At 48.4% G+C, this 23,173-nt stretch overlaps 1 protein-coding gene across 1 annotated transcript; it reads left to right on the forward strand.

Annotated features, from left to right (window-relative positions):
- The first annotated feature begins 897 nt into the window (after nt 1-897).
- Hand2 (heart and neural crest derivatives expressed 2) lies at nt 898-3,140 on the forward strand. Its single transcript, XM_051182448.1, has 2 exons — nt 898-1,543; nt 2,893-3,140. Exons 1-2 carry the CDS (start codon nt 989-991, stop codon nt 2,989-2,991), a joined length of 654 nt encoding a protein of 217 aa, XP_051038405.1. The 5' UTR covers nt 898-988; the 3' UTR covers nt 2,992-3,140.
- The last annotated feature ends 20,033 nt before the right edge of the window (nt 3,141-23,173 follow it).

The raw sequence follows: 23,173 nt of genomic DNA on the forward strand, positions 1-23,173 counted from the left end.
CCCGGGATTGGCGTGAGGAGCCTCTGACGACATATATTAACCCGAGCTGCCCTAAAGATGTAGCTGTACATGGAGATCTTGCTGGGAAAATCGGCTTGCTCCCCTCACCGCCTCCAGCCCAGGAGAACCGCCGGCGCCACCCGGGAGCTCCCACAGGCCACTGTGCACACCCCTCCGAGAGCCCAGTCGCCGCTTCCCAGCTCCGAGGCGCCTTCAGGGGCCCCAGATTCTTGTCTCGAGAGGAGAGGATCTTAGAAAATGGATGCGCTGAGACCTCTCTGCAAAGCCTCCGAGAGAACCTGAGAGGAGCGAGGACCGACACGTTACTAGCAGCTTTAAAAACAAATCACACTCAAGGACCAAAACAACCAAAAATTTTATTAAAACAATAAGCGCCCAAGAACCCAGATCGGGCTGGTGGGGGAGGGGAAGGGGCGGGAAGAGGAGGGTCGCACCGAGGTAACTCCACGCTGAGCAGCGACCCCGCCGCCTCCCGGCAAACCCGGCCGGCTCCTCCAGCCCCGGCTCGGACTCGCCCCGGACTCCAGGTCAGCTTCGGAGTCAAGAGTGCCGTGCCCCGGCATCTGCCGGACAGCCTCGCCGGAGCCTGCCGGCCGGCACTTTTGCATGAACACCGGAGCGCTCTGCCTAGACGCTGCAGCGGGGAAAGCCGGAGCCAGCGCGAGGGCTGTAGAGCCGAGCAGGCGGCGGCGGCGGCGGGGGCGGGCAGGGGCGCACGGTGCCGGGACCAGCTCGCCGCGCCCCATGGGGAGCCGGCGGCCGCGGCGCAGCTGAGGCGGGCCCGGCGGGCCAGGCGAGGGCCCCGGGCTGCAGCGGACCCCTCTGCGGCTGCCGGGCCGGCCCGGGAGCCCGGGGGCTGGGGGGTGGGGGGTGGGGGAGACCGCCGATCGTCGAGGCCGGGGCCCGGGCCGAGGGCGCGGCGGGGCTGCGCGCACGCTGGGGCGCGTGGAGGGCCACGGAAGGCGAGATGAGTCTGGTGGGGGGCTTTCCCCACCACCCCGTGGTGCACCATGAAGGATACCCATTCGCCGCCGCTGCCGCCGCCGCTGCCGCTGCCGCCGCCAGCCGCTGCAGCCACGAGGAGAACCCCTACTTCCACGGCTGGCTCATTGGCCACCCGGAGATGTCGCCCCCCGACTACAGCATGGCCCTGTCCTACAGCCCTGAATATGCCAGCGGCGCCGCCGGCCTGGACCACTCCCATTATGGGGGAGTGCCGCCCGGTGCGGGGCCTCCGGGCCTGGGGGGGCCGCGCCCGGTAAAGCGCCGGGGCACCGCCAACCGCAAGGAGCGGCGTAGGACTCAGAGCATCAACAGCGCCTTCGCGGAGCTGCGGGAGTGCATCCCCAACGTGCCCGCTGACACCAAACTCTCCAAAATCAAGACACTGCGCCTGGCCACCAGCTACATTGCCTACCTCATGGATCTGCTGGCCAAGGACGACCAAAACGGCGAGGCGGAGGCCTTCAAGGCGGAGATCAAGAAGACCGACGTGAAAGAGGAGAAGAGGAAGAAAGAACTGGTCAGTACCGGGGGACGGGAGGGGAACAGCTGGCGGTGAGGGGCTCGGGGTACGTGGGACAGCTGTTAGGGTCTTCCCAGTAGAGTTGAGAAATTGCATACCACATTCTTTGGCTAAGAAGTGCGTCAAAGTTGTTTTTCCCAGGTTACAGTAGGGCCGACTTGCCGCAAAAGTTAGGAAGATGGGCCCGGGAGGATGTCAGCAGCGGGAAAAGAAGGGTTTAGACCTAAGCTCCTCCGAGCTTCTGGTCTTCCCTGCTCCTCTAGCCATTTAGCACTGGCCTCCCAAACCGTAGGAACTGACCCGTCTCCCACTCGCACTGACCAGGTCTCTTGGTTCTGTGTCCATTGACGCTATCTTTTAGCTTCCAATGCAACCTTTCTTTTAAATATTTCTCTAGTAAGAAGTCAGTGATCTCTAGGTTCCAGTTATTTCACTATTGATCACATTCCCCATTCCAAAACCTAGGCTGCCTCTGGTTCCAACACTAAAACATTATACTTGTTCACACTGCTATGACACGGGAGAGGTGACTGCGAACGCTAAGTACCTTTAATGTGAAAATACAACTTTAGTTTGTTTCTCTTTGGCTGCAACGGTAAAGCAAAGTTTCCCAAGTGTTATATGTCACGAGTGTTTCTTATTTTGTTTGAATGAGCTTGAGCATTTTAAGAAGTTTTTTTTTTTTTTTTTTTTTTTTTTTTTTATGCCTGGACATTTAAAGGGTTGTCAGGTTCTTAGCAGCTGCCTGGAAAAGTGGTGGTGCTTGGGCCAGCAGGGAAGAACCTGGGAAACAATTCCATTTGTGGAGATTGTCTCTTTTGTGGCTTGCAGCCCTCTGCTCGCTGCGTAATGGAATGACCATCCGAATAACCAAGGGCCCTGGAAAAGAGCTGCATTGCTGAGGGCACAGAACCTCTGCTGGCTGGCAAGAAAGGCCCAGGCCAGAACAGGGGGTCCGTTGGATGTGGGATCACTATTGAAAACGTCAGGCAGATTTAGCAACAGCCTCTGCCTCCTTTTCTACACTAGCAGTCAAAGGGAATATAAAACCCCTGTAAACGACTAGAAATCTGGCCATTGTTTATAAACTTGTTGGCTGGGTCCTTGAGCATTGCAAGGGGGAGGCCTCGGATGTAGTTAAAACACTGGAAACCTGAACACTGGAAATGTGCCTGCTTAACTTCATCAGGAGTCGGTACCCAGGGCCACCCCATTTCTAAGCAGTCCCTCTTGTACTCTGGCTATGTCCTCTAGCCCAGAAAGGGCTGACTGAGATAGCAAGGTCCAAGTATCCTCTCTGAACTTCTCTTTCCATTTCTCTCCCCTTTGCCCCTCTTTCTGTTTAGAACGAAATCTTGAAAAGTACAGTGAGCAGCAACGACAAGAAAACCAAAGGCCGGACAGGCTGGCCGCAACACGTCTGGGCCCTGGAACTCAAGCAGTAAAGAGGATCAGGGGAGCTAGGGAGACCAGGCCAAGGCACCAGATGCAGACACAGGACTCCCTGAAAGCCCTCGGGCTTCCTTCTGAGGACTTCTTACAGTTGGATCATCCGGTTTATTTATGTGCAATTTCCTTCCCCCCTCTTTTTGCCCCCCCCCTTTGAGGCATCTGCTCCCCACCTCTCTCTCAAAAAAAGTGGATATTTGAAGAAAAGCATTCCATATTTTAATATGAAGAGGACACTCCCGTGTGGTAAGGGACCCCTGTCATTCTCTGTGTGTGAATGTTCCCTCTTGGCTGTATAGGCATCAGCCTTGTTCCCTCCCCCACTCCCCCAACTCCCTCCAGATAAAGAAGTGGACACTAGTGCGTATGTGAAGTGTATCTTTTTACTGGGCCTTTGGATATAAATATTTCTGGGGGTTATAAAGTTTTATTTCTAAGCAGAAAACAGGGCCGCTAACATTTCTGTAGGGGTCAGTTATCTAGTGCTGTCATTTCAAATGTTGTTGTCCCCTACTCAAAGATGTTTCCACCAGCTACTTGTTTTGTGCACTTCCATCCTCTAAAATTAAGTGGAATTTAATTAATATTGAAGGTGTAAACGTTGTGAGTATTCAATAAACCACTGTGTTTTTTTTTACAAAAAAATAAAACCCTAATCTTTATATGGGTGATACCTCAAAAGAATTTTGAAAACAAAGCTGTTATATTTGTTTTCATAATATTTAAAATATTCAGAAGTAAACTAAATTATCATAATTGCCTCCAACTTCATTTGAAAGAGTCAGTGGTTCTAATCAATCAATATGATCTGAGGCTACCTACATGAAGGAGTGGTTTTATTGAAATGGAGTTGTTCTGGTGAAAATCCTGACCCAAGGCCTGGGCTTTTTTCTATCCAGTGTTCTCTTTTCTTCTTCTCGGAACTCCCAGGAGACCTTTGGGTAGTTTTTAGGAGTTCGTGATTGGAAGAAGGGCCTGTGTTTGCTGCAGAAGGTAGAAGGGTGCCCTTGTTTTATGAGTCTCAATCGAAAACCCTGTGCCTGGTGCTTCGTATTGTGTTTGGGGGAGCGTGTTTCTTCTGTGGAGGAGGTGTGAGGAGAATCCCAGACCTTATTACAGCCACAGGAAATAGTCTGGGGTGTTTAGTTCAAAATATAGGGCTTTCATCCAAGATTTTTTTTTTTTTTAAGAGAGGAAAAAAGTAGAGGAGGGGGTTTTACTTGTCATCTATCTCGGAAGATTCTCATCGGTGTAGGGGTGGTAGGGGAAGGGAGCCTTTTGAAAAAGAGTCTATGATTAGGTAACAAGGAATTTTACGTCAAGTAAGAAATCGCGAACAAGACCACAGATTTAAAGGGGGGCGAGAGGTTGGGTTAGATTTACAAGGAGCTACAGGGAACTCAATATTAACTGCTCTGTGTCTGAAGTCTTCGAAGCTGCAGCCAGAGCAAGTGGACACCTCCCCTTGCCTAACTGCTGCCCAGAACTTAACCCAGTCCTGGGCTTTGCTGTGCCCGTTTCTGTACCCCAGGAGAAACTCCCTGCGGCCCTTCTCTCTCTCTCTCTCTCTCTCTCTCTCTCTCTCTCTATCTCTTCTCTCTCTCTTCTCTCTCTCTCTCTCTCTCTCTCTCTCACACACACACACACACACACACACACACACACACACACGCACATACACGGGGAGGGGGGAGCTTGGCTAGGTAGAGCTTCACCTTTAGTTCTAGAAATCAGAATGCGCTCCTGGGGGTAGAGAACTGGGAAGGAGTGGAAGGATTTCGGGGAGGGAGGAAGGAAGATGAATAAATAGTATTTAAAAGTGGTTTGTTTCATGAAACTCATATCTATAAATCTGGTGTAGTAGAGCCTTACCAAAGGGTTCCGGTCTTTAGCCATCCCAGCGGAGACATTCACACCTTGCCTTCAGGCAGAGACCCACAACTCACTCCTAGCTTCTCTGACCTGGGGTGGTCTGCAGTCAGCTTGAGTAGACCTTTGTGAGTGAGGGTGGGGGTGGGTGTGAGTGGTATTCAGACCTCAGCGGATGGCTGACAACACGAGGGTGAGGGGTTAGAACAACTAGGCCAAAGCGATCTGAACTTTCTCCCCTTAGGTCAGCCGGCGCTGGGCAGACCTGGTGGGCGAGGGTCTGTGTTTACAGACACTTGCCTTTGTTTATAAGTGGGGGAGGTAGGCCAGGTTTCCTGTAGCTCTCTGGATCCTGTCTGTTTGACCAAGTGGCTCTCTCCCTTTGCCTGAAGAGGCCTATTGCACCTTTACATTTAACAGCTCTGGAGGAAGATTCCAGGTTCTAGAGGTAGAAGAAAGGAATCTGAGAAAATGGCAAGAGGAAGGTCTGGTGGTAGTTTAAAGACATTGGTTTTCTTCACCGTGGGCACATGAGCACATGCCTGGGCCTGACTGGTCTTCTCTTTGGGCCTTGATGTACTTCTGGTTTAGTCACCTTTTCTATTTTATTAAACACCAGCACAGGGGAACCAAAAGACCCTAGCACACTGTTCTTAAGTGACTGTCTTACTAATCACCATGTTTTCAGATGGCCATTCTATCCAAGGCCACCCAGCTGCAGAGCCTTCTCTCCCTTCAGCCTGCCAGTACTAGGCCCTGACACCAAATCCACCCCACCCCTCCAACCAGCCAGGGAACCCCACCTGGCTAGAACTGCGGCTGATAGAAAGCGCTAGATGCTCCAGTACCTCGGTGGAACAGCCCCTCTAACTAGCCACCGTCCTGAACTAGCAGGACACTTCAATGTGCAGAACACAGAGATTATCCTTGACCCCAGTCGGGAGTCCCAGCTGTCCCAGCAGTGCCAGCTGCCCAATAATCCTGCAAGCGGCCTTGTCAAAATATCAATGGGGCCAGCAAGAATCTCTGCTGAACTTTACATGCTTTTCTCATCTGCACAACTTCTCTTTTTCTCCTTTGTTTGAAGGCTGGAGAGGGGAAAGACTCCAGGCTCCTGACTGTGGGACTAGCTAAAAGGCCTCTGTTTTAATTGCTCTGATAATGTGTTTGCTGCTATTTTGTTAAGAGCAATCACTCCTGCAGCGAATTCACAAGCGTTCTAGACAGGCCGGAGCCAACAAAAATGTAGGATTTGACGTTAAAAGCTAAATGGGAAGCTGGGGCGCGGAAGGTAAATTGATGGTGGATCTGGCTGTCAGGGCTTGGCCCCAGACCTCCGCACAGGACGTAAAGCCCTGATAACCCTGGAGCACCAGCAGGCAAAGGATCTCTCTCTCTCTCTCTCTCTCTCTCTCTCTCTCTCTCTCTCTCTCTCTGTCTCTGTCTCTCTCTCTCTTTCTCTCTCTTAGGAATGAACCTGGGAACCTCAGGGTGGACCTCAGCCTCCTTCTAGGCTCAATTTTCCAAGACTTTCGCTCCAAGAGAGGCGCACTGACAGCAGCTTCCAGACTGCATGTCCGAAATGACAGCTAGGTCACTGAGCGAACTTCGCTTGCCTCCTGAACCCCAGAGGCACACCGAGGAAGTGGGGAGTCAGGGAGTTCTGGATGGTTCGGCCTATTGGTTGCAGCATTTTCCGTTGTGTACCTCGGGATTTAGGCAGCTTTGCTGGGCTGTAAAAAAAAAAAAAATCTCCTGGGCTTTTGATGTCACCGATGAAAATTGATGTAGGACTGTCACCCGAGACTCTTGGGAAATGTGTCTGCCTAAATTCCAAGTGGAGAGATACCCCAATCCCTGTCCCTCACCTGTGGCTCTGCTGGCTGCTGACTCAAAGCCACGGAGAATCTAAGAATTAGCATCTCCCAGGGTCAAAGTGGGAGGGGGAGACAGGGAGTACTCGAAGATTTCAGATTTCGCAGGAAGAGGTGTGGGAATTAGAAGCGATCTCAAATGCAAAACCATAGGAAGCATGTGGTGCGGGGAGGAGGGGCACCCCTGAGACTTTGGGGAGAAAACTTGGGCCAGGTGCAAGGACCTGAAGTGTATTCGCTAGGACAGCAAGCAGAGAAGAGGATGCCACAAAAACCTGGACTTGCTTTGGAACAGAGGGTCTGAACACTACAGGAATCCACTCTATTATTCCCGGATCTTTAAACGTTCCGCTGTTTCTAAAGTGCGGGTAGTGAGTTTCTCTTCGACCGCTGCCTTACATTTCGCTTGCTTCTCCTAGTGCGTGAGCCTGGAAAAAGGGTTACCTGGTGCATGAGAAACAGACTTGGTTTTAAAAGTGTGTGGCGGCATAAGCCACAAAGACTAGTGAATCTGGGCCTTAGCCTAGCCGCTGCCCATCTAGTCATGATATCTTAACTTGGGAGAACCGGTGTCCCTAAAAGTCAAATCCTCCGGCCCAGATCTCCGCACGAGGAGAGGGCGCTAATGAGTCTCCCCGGCAAATTCCTCTCCTGTCCAGCCCTGGAATCACTAGAACAGAAAGAAAACTCCCAGGAACCTCCCTCAGACTGGGGTTCAGAAATCAGCTGGAGACCCCAACAGCCTAAGAGGTTCAATGAAGCAATGGATTGCTGTTGTAGAGATTATCGGGGTGGGGGTGGGGGAACCCATTAGGTATTTTTAACTGTTTGAAAGAGGAAGAAGGGGGCTGCTCAAAAGAGGAAACCAATCCCACGTTTCCGGGGGCCGGACAGTTCTAAGAGCGCCGCCTCACCACCCAGACGCTGCGTTACTACGCGTAGCAACGGTCTGCTCAGTTCTAAGGAGCCTGTGACCGCTGAGGGGCTTCAGCCGGCCTCCTAGACGTTAACGTAACGGAGTCCGAAACTCCTGAGCACAGTTCTAAACTCCCCCAGGGGTTCTCACCGTTCCACCCTGCCCAAGACTGTTCTCATCCATGAGCGCGAGCAACCAACCTCCTGCACCACAAACATTCCCTCCAAATTTCTCCCGGCATTTGGGCCCCTTTGATGATCAGATGCTAGAGCCCTGATTACAAATTTATTCCCGGCCTCTCTGCCCGTCTTTATCTCTGCTATTAGGGACATCTGGGAGTGATTAGTGCCGCGCCTGCGCCCGGCCGCGCTCTCCTATCTCGCCGCAGCGGGGCCCACAGCCTCGTTGACGTCAGGGCAGACGGCTCGGAGCCATCCCAACAGAGCTGGGTGTAATCGGCTGCTGAGCGGCCAAGTCCTCCCGGGGCCAGGCCGGCAGCTGGATAGCTCCATCTGCCTGCGCGAAGAGATCTTCTAAATATATATTTTTAGCCCAGAATACTTTTTTTGTTTTTCCTTGTTTGGGGTGAGAAGGGGCCAGTTGGCCATGCTTCCTTGAAATCTTCCAACCCTCTGGGTCTTGTGCATTCCTCTTAGAAAAGCCACCAAAGATTGGTCCCTATGGACCGGTATTCCTCTGCTACTCCTGAGCCAAAAGCTGCTTCCCTTCAGTAACAGAGGCAGCCTGGGAGGTAATGCCAGTGCAAAAAACGGGGACTCACATGGATGCCAGTAACCGTTATGCAGTCAAGGCACACTCAATAAATTTCTTAGATGTAGCTAATGCCCCGCGTGCTCTAGAATCCCCAGGACCAAAATGGTGGAAATTTTAGCCTAAAGAAGGGAATGGCCTTGCAGCAATTGATTACAGAACCAGACTTGTGTTGAGGCGGCCACCTCTGCACCTGCTGTTGCAGTCTAATGAGCTAGAGCCCAGCTAGCTCAAGGAGGACAGGCGACTAGCATGGCATCTTTGTCCTATGCTATGCTACAGTGTCCAGAGCGGGAGAGGAGGGTGACAGTGAGATTTCTGTGTGTGGATCCTAGAGCATCCAGACCTCTGACCCTGCCTATCTGGCGCTGGCTGCCAGACAGGTACGGTGATGAACATAGTATCTGAACTCTTCAAGATGGAGCTTCCCATTCCCCAGAGAACTGACCAAATTACAAACTTCCAAAATTCTGACTGGGCAGGCCATAGACTTCATTTCAGAGTTTGCAATCCTTAGAACTCTGGAAGTGGCTTGGGTCCACACCAACTACCATAATTGTCCAGAGTCCTAGAAATGTTTTTCTTGACCCTCCAGAAATACTGCCTGGTGTAGGTAAGGTCGACATTATCACACATGAGGGAAGAGTAGGCCAAGGCCTCTATTATTGATCTCTATACCCCAAAAAAGAGAATTAGCCATCTCAATTTAACTTAATCAGTAATAGATCCTTTAGTAGAGTGGGATTTATTTCCTCACACACTAAACAGGCCAAACTGTGTGTTTAGTCAAAGGCTTACAATTTACAGGGAAGGAAGACAGCCTTTGGTTTGACTGACTTTATAAAATGACAAAATCCACTTAAGGGAACCAAGAATATAAAAACAAATTGAGGAATCCAGAGTCCCCCAAAAGTTCTTCACAATTAGCTGAAGCTACTCTATGATCATGATCATGAGTGGAAAGGGGGCATTTCCTCCCATCAGAACAAATGGCTCACCCTTCTTACTCTCAGCACAGAGGGAAACTCTGAAGTGTATAGTTTGAAGAATTGGTTCTTGCCATCTTTAGGACCCTCGCCTGACTGAGAAGAAAGGGCAATTGCTGTGCAAAGCACAGTTTTCACGGTGTTATAGGGTGGATTCTTTAGGGTCTGCCTTAATGTTGGAGTCTGGTTAGTGTAGACAATCAGATTTCTCAATTTTGGTTTGGTTTGGTTTGGTGTTTTTTGTTTGTTTGTTTGGTTGGTTGGTTGGTTGGTTGGTTTGGGTTGGGTTTCCTGAGACAGTTTCTCTTTATGTAGCCCTGGCTGTCCTGGAACTTGCTCTGTAGACCAGGCTGGTCTCAGAGGCACAGATGTCTGCCTGCCTCTGCCTCCAGAGGGCTGGGATCAAAGGTGTGCCCCACCCACCACCAACCAGCCAGATTTCTGAACCAGGTCACTCAAAACCACAAAGATCCACGTTATTCTGACTTTTGTATTTTCTTGCTCCAGGAACAAGTTGCATGAGGATGAGATAAAACTAGGTGAGCCACTGGCCAGAGAGTCTCAGTTTATGTCCCCAAGGAGAGAATCTGGATTCATAAAAAGCTGAGGCTTTCAGGTAATAACTAGTGGCACTCTACTATTCTGGCCTCCAATCAATACCTCAGCCATTTTCTCAAGTAGCTTTTGTTTTTCAATGTCTGTGTCTGACAAGATCTTGCACAAACTAACCCAGAAATCTCTATGTGGACTGTGCTAATCTTAAAATATGACAATTCTCCTGCCTCTGCCTTCCAAGCCCTAGGATTACAGTTATATGCTATTATGCTCAATTTCAAATAGTGTATTTAAAATGCAACCCATCAGACAGAACCAGATCCAACTAGCCCAGTGCTTCTCTGTAACTAGATGGAGGGCTTCAAAAATATAATCCTGTGTTGTAACACCATGCCATCTTCCAACTACTGATGATCAAGAACTGAAGAGTCAGGGAGACCTGTAGAGAAACATCATTTGTTCAACACCCTGATATTTGCTGCTCATCAAGATAAACATCGCTTCAAACAGTGCGCTTAATCAAGGGCAGAGAGTTTTCAACCTTCATTAAGCGTGTTGCCTAGAGGAGGCCAGAAAGGACAGTATTCTAAACGAAGATGGCCAATGACCACTGACATCTGTGCCTTCTTTTTATGATGGGTTGTTATTCTTGCTTGGGACACTGTGTGTGTGTTGTTATTGTTGTTGCTGCTGTTGTTGTTGTTGCTTGTGACTTTTGTTTTAAAGAAGAAAACTCAAACCAAAATCTGAGTTTGTAGCTAGTAGTCAGGGAAGAAGGAAAGCTGATGTGGTTTTAATGGGGGAAAGTGGCGGTCAGACTGCCTGACCATCGCCTTCCCTTGCAAATCTGGTTTTCATATTCTCGCTCAGTAATCACCCAAAGCCATAACTGTCTCTGAAATTATTCATTAAAGTCATTTTCAGGGATTCTCACAGGATGACTCTTACGTTTATGATCTGAGAGCAATGACATCAGCCTCTGTCTTTTTTCCGCTTTTAATTAATGTTCTGGAAAGACGAGGTTGGGGGAGGCTGTGAGCATGGGGAGGGGGCGGGTGAGGTGGAACCAAAGGCCTCTCTGCTCCAGCGGTCAGCTGAGCGCCGGCGCGCAGACATCCTTTGATTAAGGAGGGTATTTCGGGGAGTGCAGGCTGTGCAGAAGATCAGGGCTGTGCCCTGTGGTGCTGTCAGCAATGACAGATCCCAGATGGGGCCGCTACTGTGTGGCAGATTGAGTTTCTCAACAGAAAACTCACCCTTCCTCCTAAACGTCTTCAAAAACCTTCTCCGGATACTCCATCCATCCAGGTCTCGTCTGAAATAGAAACAGTTCAACCCCAAAGTTGGTTTTGAGTGCCTACGTGTATGCTAAGGTTTTTTGTTTTTTGTTTTTTTGTTTTGTTTTGTTTTTTGTTCTTTGTTTTTTTTTTTTTTTCCTCCCTTCCTCTTGGCTCTGTACTTCCTCTTCTTTTTTGTATCTTCGACTCGAGAGGGCCTCTCATAGCATAGATGCGGTGGGTCTTGGGGATTCCTGTGCACCAAGCGGTCGAACCAGCATTGAGGGGCCCCCAAAGACAAGGCAATCCGGTGGATAGAAGCTCGACATCAGCGATGCGGGGTGAGACTGTGGCGTGCTAGGGGAAGTCAAGGTGGACTCCGTGAGTCACACACTCTGAAATAGAGAATCTGGGAGTGGGGAGGGTGGAAGATAAAGGAGGAGACTGAAGGTACCACGTCCCCCACCCCAACCGGCCTGGCTCTTTGCGGAGGCCGGGTGAAGTCCAGGATAAGGGAGACTGGGTCTTACCGCTGCTATAGTCGGAGTCTGTTGAGGATGGGTAAGAATCTGTAGGAGCCAAGTACCCACAGGAAGTGGAAGAGAGCGCGCTGCGGGGATCCGAGGGGCGATCTGAGCTGTAAGACCGGACTCCAACATTCTAAAGGTGAGAGGGGACTCGTGGAAGCCCAAGTTTCTACTCAATACTCCCCCAGCATTCCTGGAAGTTGTCAGGGTTGGAAGTTGTGTTGCAGAAATATGAATTTATTATACATTGTTCTTTAAAAGTGACTTCAGAAATGTCTTGAACCTTTGCTGTCCCGAAGCAACAGAGATTCCTCCCTTACCCCACCCCCCACCGCACCACCATCCCTGTCCTCAGTAAGAGCTGCCCAGGAAGCTAGCACTAAGGCCAAAAAGGAAGGGAAAAGGCATTGAGAGCATCATCGGGAGTCTAACTGAGAGTGGTTTCTAGGCCCCCCCCCCCCAAGGTTTTCTTGCTAGTGAATCTTGGCGCATTTTTTCAGACGAAACATCTGAACCGAGAGAGGTATCTAGAGAGCGTGTTTTGTTCTGTTTTACTTTAGTAATAAATAGTGTATCCATTTAAACACCCTGGCAGTCGCTGCCACCATCCTTCTCCCACAACCTCTCTGGATAAGAGACTGTAGCAGCTTCCAGGATACTAAAAATACCGGGAGAGGATACACTCAATATCCAAGAAACCACCCACCGTCTCTGTGACCTCTGCAGAGCAGGGACCCTGCCTAGAGATGAGGGATGGTCATCTTCCTCACCCAGGCATCCTGACCACAAGGCCCAGCAACTGGGTATTTCCTTATCTTGAGTCCAGAACCCAAGTCCGAGTTAGGTGGGGAGGCCCCACCTTGCAGCCACTGGAAAACTCACGGGGGTCACCTTGAGGCTCCTGGTGACCCGTGTGGCCTATCATGGTGTCTACTCTAGACAGACCCTTTGGTCATATCTAGAAGCCACACTTTTAATGCCTTCCCATCTGTCCCTTCTGAAGTCTAATGTTTGGAAAGAAAAGAGATAATGAACTACTAGACCCTGCTAATGTCACCGACATCTGGTATGCAAGCATTCTCCAGCTTGTGTTGAAAAATATGGATGTGCATATTTAGGGGGAAACCTACGAACCCCACCTCACTCACGGCTTCCAATGTAATAAATCCCCCCACACACAATTCCAGCTTCAACTGTCGTGTAAAACCGAACAATTCCTTATATAAAAACAAAACATGCTGAATATCAAAACTCCCTCCCACCTCCTCTAAAAAGGGAGCTTTTATTTTCATTGCCCATGATGGATGAAAGTAGTTTATTTTGATTTTGTTTTCTTGTACCCACTTGTCTTGTAAAAGGTTCCCGTGCACGGGCCTGGCCCCCCTCTGATGACCGCGGGGGGGGGGGCTTGCTTCCAGACTGTAGCCCCACTACTTGGTTTTAAGTCCTCGCCTGGAGCCGAGGTGTAATTGTGACCCGCCCTAACTCCCATTCTCCTGGGGGTACGGTTGGCCTGGCCAGACTGAGGCCGGGACCTCCCAAGTGGCAGCCCAGCCTCGAAGTCCGCGCCTCCCAGCCTCCTCCCCCTTTCCTTCCTCTGCGGACTTTGCTAGCTTTTTCTCTTGGTTCTGCACTTCGTCCATACCCCAGATAGCGAAAATCTTTCTCGCTTTGTGTTTGCTTTATTTGTGTAAGTTTTACTTGTCTAGCATCTTATTAGGACTCTCAGGGTCGCCTTCCCATTGAAACCCCAGGACCAGACAAGTAACAGTCTTGATGGAAATGGGGCAAAAAAAGCTAGGAGCCTCTAGCCCCCTCCGTGGCAGAGTCGGAACCCGGAGCGCTTCTGCGTAACGTCAGCGCACCGGGTAATTTACCTTTCCTGCGCGTCTGTCAATATGACTAATTTCCACCCGGGTCAAAAAGCCTTTCTCCGGCAGTCCATCTTGGAGCGCTCTCTTAACGCGGTAGACGGGGGTGGTTGTTTTGTTTCCACCCTAGAAATAAATACTCTTGGGGCGTCCCTGCCAGGGCAGTCCTGAGACGAACAGAGGAATATACACCGTGTCAATTAAAGGCAGTTTGCCTTGAACTACGAACTGTGATTGGGCCTCAACGACAGCGACCTGCTTGCCTTTTAATACACATTACCTAACTCGCCCTTGATTCTAATGCTTTCTTTAGAAACATTTTTTTTTTCCCCAAGAAGGAAGTAATTATTGCTCCAATTCTTCTCCATTTGGGTGCAGTTCCCTAATGAAACAGGGACACAATTCAGGGCATGCTTTAAATATAGGGTATGATTGCTAATCTGGCCTAGACAATATATCATCCACGCGATGTTTTACAATAACTTAAACTGCTACCGATCTCTAAGTGCGAATCATGCTGTTGAGTTAACTGCTCTCACAGAGGCCTCCAACGGAGGCTGGTAGGAGCAAAGACCTGACTCTGGGAAATGTGCTTGAAGACGTTAGCTAGCAGTTAGGTTCCTTAGGCTTTGCAGTACTTTACTTCACTGATCCATGAAACTGAAAACTCCTCAACATCACGTTTTCTTTCCACCCAAGCTCAGGCAGTGAGAGCACAACTAATAAAATTACAATTTTAACAAACTTGACAATACATGCACATGCACACACACACACACACACACACACACACACACACACGGGGGGGGGAGGGAGGGAGAGAGGAAGAGAGAGAGAGAGATAGAGAGAGAGAGAGAGAGAAAGAGAGAGAGAGAGAGAGAGAGAGAGAGAGAGAGAGAGAGGTTAGTAGACTTCAGTCAAATCCAGGGGAAACCACCCTAGGCAGAGGTGGGGTAGCACATCCTATACCCAGATGTCACCTCTAACTCAACCCACATATGTGCCTCAGCCATCACACCTGTCTTTGGTGAACACACACACACACACACACACACACACACACACACACACACACCTTTCCCTCTCTTGTCTGCTGGTGCATTTATGGCCTAATGAAAGCACACCCTTTAGGGAAAGGACTGTCTATAAAACATGAAATATTGAGAACCCGTTTGGGTAATCCCAACCAGGGTCTGGTCTGGTCTTGAAGGTTTTTTGGTGCCCTACCCCCACCCCACCACTACCCCCACCCCACCCCCATACCTCCTGCACAAACACCTTGACTCCTGCTGTTTCCATAATCATCCTGTTATTTCTACTAAACTATGAAAATTTTTTTCTAGCCAACCTCTGTTTATTCCCCATGGGAGGGGAAATGGCTTCAGCCTGAAGACTTATCTTTATTTGTGGGAAGGCATTCTTTAGGGGGAAAAAGAATTTTACTGTCTATTCCCTGTCATCTTTGAGAAACCCTGGCACCATATGTTCCAACAGCTGGGGGGGGGAACCAAGATCTCTTTCAAGTCCCTTTCACTTCCTTCTTACCCTGTTTCCCTCAATTGCTACCTTTTGGGGTCTCAGGCATACTTTCTCCTGGCCACTGTTTGAGATCCCTCCCAGCACACCATGGGAATCACAGGAGCACCTGTTTTGTGAGGAAAGATAACCAAATTTTATGTCTGGGGCAGAATCTGTGGACAAACACAAATGAACAGAGCAACAGAGATCCTTTCCAGTGTGCTTTCTTATGTACTGTACATCTAAACAAGACTGTTTCTAGGTGCTTTCATTTTGCAACTTGACCTTTGCCACTAGAGCAGTTTAGGTTGTTTACTAGCCTGGACTATACAACATGAAAACCTTCTGGAGACATAAACATCTGAGCCAGTTGCAAAGCAGTGTCCTTTGGAAGGGTGGATTTGTTTATTTGTACATTCTTGAAGACCACAGCAGTTCTAAATTAAAATATTTTTGGCATGCATGTACTCTTTAATTACCTGGAAGTAATGAAAGTGAATGATTATCCAACCCCAAACATACTTGATTCCTTTGATTTCTGAGTTCACCCTGAGTTTTGATGATTCTCTTCTTCTCCTCCTCCTCCTCCTCCTTCTCTTCCTTCTCCTTCTCCTCCTCCTCCTTCTCCTTCTTCTTTTTGATGTAGGTTTGAGCCAGGCAGTCTGTCTAGCCCAAAATCTAAGCATTTGGAGTATGGATATAGGAAGATCACCAAAAAGTGCAAGTCAGGTTGGTCTTGCAAACAAACAAAACCAAGTTAAGAAACTCTCCCCAGGATACATGAGAGATTTAGATGCTAAATGTAGCATATTTAGCATCCCTCAATATTGAGGAAGTATTAGTTGCTATCTGTGAAGACTCTAGATTTTAAAACATATAGTTTGCTTTTTGTTTTGCTTAATGGGTCCTAAATTGGAAACCTGACCAGGAAATGCTATTTTTATGAGAAGAAAAGCATTTTAGGTGAGTCCCTCCTTTCATCCTCCTAAACAAGGGGACCAGCCAATTTAAAGCCACTTACAGCTTCAGTTAAGTCACTGGGAAGGTAGATTTGAGGGAATGAGAGCCTTTAGTGCCACAGGGAAAGACTAAGTTACAATATAATTGAAAAGACAGTTTCTAGCAGATGTTTTGAAGTGAACATTATTATTTTTTTCCCCAGGGAGAGGATCCTTGCTGAGAAATGGCTTCCTCTCAGAGACCTTCCCTTCCACACACACCCATTTATACATCTCAGGGTGGGTAGTGCACTTTGCCCCCTTTCCAGAACCCTAAAGGGGTAAGAGTTAGGCAACTACTACTCAGGAAGGAAAACATAATGCTTCTAAATTTTTTGAGTGTATGCCTTTTTCTTTTGTTTTGTTTAGGAAAAGAGAGTCTTGCTATACAGTACTGGCTGTTCTGGAACTCATTCTGTAAACCAGGTTGGCCTCGGGAAACTCACAGAGATTCACCTGTTTCTGCCTCCCTAGTGCTGGAATTAAAGGTGTGTACCCACCCTTCCCCTCCTTCAGAAATTATAAAATTCTATCTAGAGTTGTGGAAATGGCTTTTCAGGTTTTTGTTGTGGCCCTCCTTCCAAATCTAATTGCTTTTGCTTTTGTGTTGTTTGGGGGTGCTTAGGATTGAGTCTCAGGCTGTCACAAACTAAGAATTCCCTTCCCACATGGGTGAGGAGGGCTGCTAAGTATCTACTGATTTATTAACAACAACAACTACAACAAAAAGTTGTCTTTTCCCTTTGGGCTCTCTCCAAACTCCTGTGTTACAATACTACTAGAATTAGTAACAACAAGGATTCTTGTTTCCTTCTGTGAGTAGGTTTTTGCCTAGTTCTCTTAGGGACCGAGTGACAGAGTTTACCTTAGATGCTGAGGGTGAGCCGACTAGTTTTCAGATTGTGTACTATGTTCCACCGATGCTTTTGGTGGGACCAAAGGAAGCATGTCACTCTAATTTAACTTGTGCATATGTTGGCCAGCATCTTGGCCAGTTTTATGATGTTTCACTGGCAGGTCAGAGGGCCTGAGGCTGGTGTTCTCATGAGGATTAAGGATTCTAATGAATCATGTGACTGTGAATAGACCTGGATGATGGCCATGTTTAGGAGACCTACTTACCCACCTCCCACCCTCATGCTTTCCACCCTGGAGGTCTCTTTCCATTACCAGAAGGGAAGACTGATCTTTAAAGACCAACTGAAGAGCAGGCCCTCAGAATTTTAAGATGTCCTTCTCATCTGCATGTTGGCAAAGACTATTACAAATCTTATATATACACATATGCGTATGGGTATATGTGTATATTTCTGAAAATATGCACTTGAAATGCATATATAATATGAATACAGGAGAAAATAATTAAATTTAGCAGTAGAGGTGGACCTGCAGAGTTCATCTGGTCTAGCCACTTGCATGCATGTGATATGTTGGGAGATGCTCATGATAATAGGCCAGCAATTCTAATTAATTAGTGAAAATGGGAGTGGTGGGTTTCTCTTCCTTCTGTGGGTAGTTATTTCCAGGGATCTCTTGTTTATTAAAGGTAAACAAGAGGAATTTTTGGCAGAGAATGTTTTAAAAGGGAGTCTCCATAGAGAACCAGGTGGAAAGATAGAAATTCTCATCTGGGGTCAGATGATTAAACAGACCCTATCCCCACCATTTCCTGGATGTCTTTACTCTCTGTTCCAAAACAGCTGTTGGAAGATGTCTTCACATTACACATACTTCATGTTGGGTTATATTTCCCCAAGCCAGCCATGAGAATGGATTGATCTCTCCTGGAGAAACGGAATAGTGTTCCTAAAAAAGAAAGCGGTTCTAATGTAAAGGCAGGCTGGTGACAACACGAGTATGGGCTTCCTTTAAAGCCCAGGGTCCTGAGGTGAGGTCGGGACAATGAGTCCACAAGACTGCCAGGCTAAGCCAGCTATGTACTACTGGCCCTAGGGTGGAGAAGCTGTAGGCCTGTTAGGGGACTACAGTGGATTAACAAGAAATGTAAAAAGATGAACCTGCAAAAAGGAGACCGCTGAAGATTGCTTAGGTATGAACCGAGAATTGTGAGTTTCTAGGGCGCTACTGGAGACGCCTGGCTGTGCCTGATGTGCATCTGTATATGAGGAGGAGCCACCTGAGATGCTCTGGTTTTGCACAGATATTTTCCCTCATGAGTAGGGACAGAGACTGTAGGGGGCTCTGGCCTTGGAGGGGAGAACCAACAAGACAGGGCAAAAAAAAAAAAAAAAATTAAAGTCATCGAAGGAACTCAAATAGCCTGCACACACCAGCCTTCCATTATTGAAAAGTTGTGTCCTGGCCTTAGTACTCAGTTTTGAAATACGAAAATAAATAAATAAATAAACAAACAAATAAATAAATAAATCAGACCCCATAGTACACTCCGGGGACAGAGTTTTAATGTAAACATAAAATATCCTTGTAATAATCACTTGGTGGTCCCTAAAGCGCCACTAGAATCTCTGTTTAATTATAGGGCATGAGAGGAGTATTACCAGCTAATTAAACCCCATCCTATTTGTATTCCCCCTCTGCTACTGCCTACTTTTAAACGCGAAATTGCCCTTTTTAATATGAATTTTAAAAACACGAGTGAGCGAAAAGTGAGAAACCAGGAGAAAGGGGGCGGGGCAGAAAAGAAGAAAAAAGGAAAAGAGCCTCGGCCCTGGCCCAGAATCAAACGGGCATCTAGGGGGACGTAGTAGGCCTGGCCGCTTCCTCCGACTTCTGGGGTTTCTGCTTCCTCTGTCTTCCGCAAGGTATTCCACCGCACCCCGGGGCGGGGGTCCCCACAAACCCTTAGGCAGAGAAAGGAGCGAGGGGAGGATCCGGCTGGGAGCCAGTGCCCACTGGGCAGCTGCGGGAGGCCGAGCACCATCCCGCCGCGGGGAAGGGAGCGGCGCCGGAGGAAGTGAGCTCACCCTGGAAGGATGGAAAGCAAGGAGCGCGGGCCGGCGCGGCTTCCAGGCCCCACGCGCGGAGCGGGAAGGCCCGGCAGAATCTGGGGAGGAAGCTGCGGGCTCCCGACCCGCAGTCTCGGCCCTCCAAGGAGGCCGGTTCGCCCAGGGCCTCCGATGCAGGTAGCCGACTCCACTGGACTTGCACGGTTGGAGCTGGAGCGCTAGGTGTGACCTTGAAACTTCAGTCCTGGGGAAGGAGGTCGGAGGTCAGCACGGCCCGTTTTCTGGCCCGCTGGGCCCCCGCCGTCCCAGTTTTGTTTCTCATTGACCTTGTGCACCCCCTCATGCCCTTCCTTCGCGTGGCGGGTCCTAGAGCCTCTGTTTGCTGTTGTTTGCAAGAGAGAGCCAATGATTAGTGCATGTTTGAATAGTGACTGAGGACTTGCAAAATAGAATACTGTTTTCCAACTTGGTACCAGCTATACAATCTGTAAGCAAGCATCTGTGTTCTGGCCTGGCTGCTGCGATGTGGTCTGATGAAGTCTTGTGTTCTGACAGAGCAGAACAAACTCTTCAAACTGGCCCGGGGACTAGAGTGCTGGGCTGGGGCTGGTCTTCTAGGAGGAAGCCACTTCCTGACTTTCTCAACTGAGCATGGAGTACTTGCCTTTAGAACCTTTGAGTGCTTACATTCTTATCTGGAAAGGCAGGGATGTCAAGGGATGCGGACTTGTGGTTAATCCCACTTTGGACCAAGGGAATACAGCCTAGAGCCTATTTCTGTGCTCTTCCTTGCAGGGGTGGGGAGGAAAGTGGTGTGACCTTATCCCCTCCATCCATACGAACTCGGAAAAATCGCACCTCTCAAGTATTGTTGAGAAGGCGGGAGGTCTGGCTCCCTCTGTTGCCTGAGACTGGGTTTGCTGAGTCCCAAGGTGGGAAAGTCAGAACCCCGTATCTGTATATTAGAGGTAGAGGAATTATTGTCAGAATGTGAGTGAGCCTTTGTCTACAGGGCACAGTCTGGGACGCCAGGTTTGGGGACTCTAGATCTGGGTTTGATTTGAGACATTCCCATCACTTTAGGGTCTTGGCATCCAGTTCCCCACCCCCCACCCCTGCCTGCCGCCTCTTGAGGAAGCCCACACACACTTTTCTGACTCTTCCTGGTTTGATTCGATGCTTAATAAGATGGGTAAAATATCGTTTTCATCTTTTATACACACATGCATAGCATAAGATGGAGCAGAGGAGTAGAGGAAGGAAGGCTTTACCCCCAGCTGTCAGCAGGGTCCCCATCTGCCACTAGAGTGCTCTTAGTATGCTGCTCTCTTCTCTCCCCCTTTCACCCCCCCCCCATTTGCCTTCCCTGTTCATAACTCCTGGAGCTCCACAAAGGGGCTTGGGGATTCTGGGTCTTCCAGGCCAGCCAGAGGGGCCTTGCTGCCTGCTTGGAAACTCTCCACTTTCCCACAGTATTTCACATTCATATTACTTTTCACACCCTGTTAGGCAGTAATGGCACTGAACCTGCTAAATACTTCCATGCACCAAGCCAGGCCTCCCACAGCACTCCAGATCTGAGGGTTGTTCTTTCAGCCTTGAAGAGAGTTGCCTTCTTGTCACCTCAGATTGACCACCCTGTCCCAGCTTAGTGACTTGGCGCTTGGGCACATGAGTCTAGTGAGTCTTTTCAGGAGTTGGAAGGGTCAGACATAGGAAGACTTGGGGACAGGTGTGGCAATTTAAAAAAAAAATGGCAATGAAAAAAAAATCACAGCACTTGATTGCCATGAGCAAAAATCCTGGCTTCTCTCCCCAGAGGCAATAAATAAATACAAAGAAACAAACAAGGCCACACTCCAGTCCTTGTTCAGGAAATAGAGCCTGAACATCTTAATTAAGTTTGTAGTCATCCTTTCCCTTCATGGGCATCAAACCCTGTGAGTAGCATTTGGCCACTAAGGGTGCAGAATGAAATGTTCCCAAACCCTTTTTCTGTGATCCATCAGCTATAGCCATAAGGGCTCTTTAGCTCTAGGGGTGGGGCTGCTCTATAAACTCAAAGGGAGTGAGGAATAGATCCTCTATGGCATTCTGCATTCTCAGAGCCCACCAGTGGAGGAACATCACACATCTCTATACTGGCCCTCACCTTCTTGAGGCTGAGTCTGCTTCTTGATAACTCTGGTGGTCACTGGACTTCAGGGAAGTTAATGATCCTCTGTAGCTCCTCCACAACCCCACCTCAGTTCCTCCATCTGGAGAAGCAATAAAATCTACCCACCCCCTACCTCCAGGACATAGAGGAAAGGAACTAACTTTTAATGAGTGCCTATTAAGTACCAAACATTTTACAGGCTCATGTTGTTCAATATTCACAAGCTACAAGGAGGACATTTCTAAATTCTTTATGCCTTAAAGGACACTGAGGTCCAAAGAGGACAGGCTTAGCTAAAGTCTGTGCAGTCAAATAAACTCCCAGCTTCCTAGGACAGGATGGCTTTGAGAGTCTGGGCTAGATCTGATGATTGCATGCTAGGAACTTGGAATGCTTTCTATGAGCATCTTCTGCACACTCCTGTAGTGAGGCTTAAGTGGGAAACACTCTCCTAAGCACTTGAAGATTTCTGAAGCACTTTAAACTGTGGCCCCCACATACTCTAAAACACTCATGGCATAGTCACTCATATCTCTCATCAACCAAAGGAACCCAGAGTACAATGACTCCATAACGACATACTTATTTTTCTCTCCACTTCCTTAGGGTTTGGGAAGACATACACTCAAATTTATTGGACTTGAGTTTCTGCTCCTGCCATTTAAACTGAGCCCAATGCTCCCTCTTCAGCATGGGCAGAAATGGCTCAAAACTGGGTGGGATGGGGTCACTATAAGACAATTAGTTCTAATGTACAAATTCTACCTCAACATTTCTTCACTTGTCATGGCCAAGAGTTTGCTCAGTAAGGGGAAGGGATTGCCTCCTTCCAAAATGGGTGAGGGCAGAGTGCTGAGTATGGACTTCTGGAAGCAAAGCCCTAGGAGTTACACTTTCCACATGTGGAAATCTGCAAATTAACCTACCAGCCTTCATCCAGTAGTAGCTTCAAGGTGTTGAAGACATCTTTTATATCTAAAGAGGTTGTCTCTGTAGATAATGCCTGAAGTTCTGGGTTTGAGGAATCTGTGAAAAGCTAGGAAGGAAATCAAGTATATAGGCCTTCAGAGGGAGGTAGTATAACATGGGAATTTTACTTTATTTTATCTATTCTTCTCTTATATACAGTACATCCCAAATACAGTTCCCCTCCCTCCATTCTTCCCAACACCTCCCCCCCAAAGATCCACTGTTTCCATTTTGAAAAGATATCAACCAGACATGGCATAACAAGATACAATAAGACTAGCTACAAACTCTCATATCAAAGCTGGGTGAGCCAACCCAATAGGAGGAAAAGGGCCTAGGAGCAGGAAAAGGAGTCAAAAACACCCTCACTTCCACTGTTAGGAGTCCAACAAAAACACCAAGCCAATAACCGTAACATATTTGCAGAGAACCTAGTCCAGATACTTGCAGACTCAGGACTGCTGCTTCAGTCTCTGCGAGCCACTATGAGCTCCACTTAAAGCCTATAGTTGATTCTGTGGGTGTCATGGGAATTATTCCCTCTTATTTCCATTCCTACAATCCCTGCACACACCTTCTCCACTCTCTAGCCATCAACAGTCACTTTTTTGCTTTTTGAGACAAAATCTCATTTAGCCCAAGTTGGTTATCTGTGACAGAGGATAAGGACTAGTGAATCTCCTGCTTCCACAGCCCATGTTGGGAGGTGTGGTTTACAGACATGCACCAGCATGGCCAGCCCAGCTCCTCTTCTGTTCTTCACTTTCTTGATGCTGATGTTGAGGAAGATCCCCAGAAAAAAAGGGAGAAGGCAGAGGAGGAAAGGAAATAAAACTGGGGACCTGGGGAAATGAACCTTACTCCTACACTATTCTGCATATCCCTGGACTTGAACAGTCCTAGAAGTCATACTCATCCAGGATCCCCTTGTGTAATATATATATATATATATATATATATAT

This window comes from Phodopus roborovskii, unplaced genomic scaffold, assembly GCF_943737965.1.
Source record: "Phodopus roborovskii unplaced genomic scaffold, PHOROB, whole genome shotgun sequence".
NCBI classification, from domain to species: Eukaryota; Metazoa; Chordata; class Mammalia; order Rodentia; family Cricetidae; genus Phodopus; species Phodopus roborovskii.

Coding starts and splice junctions, on each gene's coding strand:
- Hand2 (XM_051182448.1), top strand. CDS start 989: ATGAGTCTGGTGGGGGGCTTTCCCCACCACCCCGTGGTGCACCATGAA. Junction 1,544..2,892: donor AGAAGAGGAAGAAAGAACTG/GTCAGTACCGGG, acceptor CTTTCTGTTTAG/AACGAAATCTTGAAAAGTAC.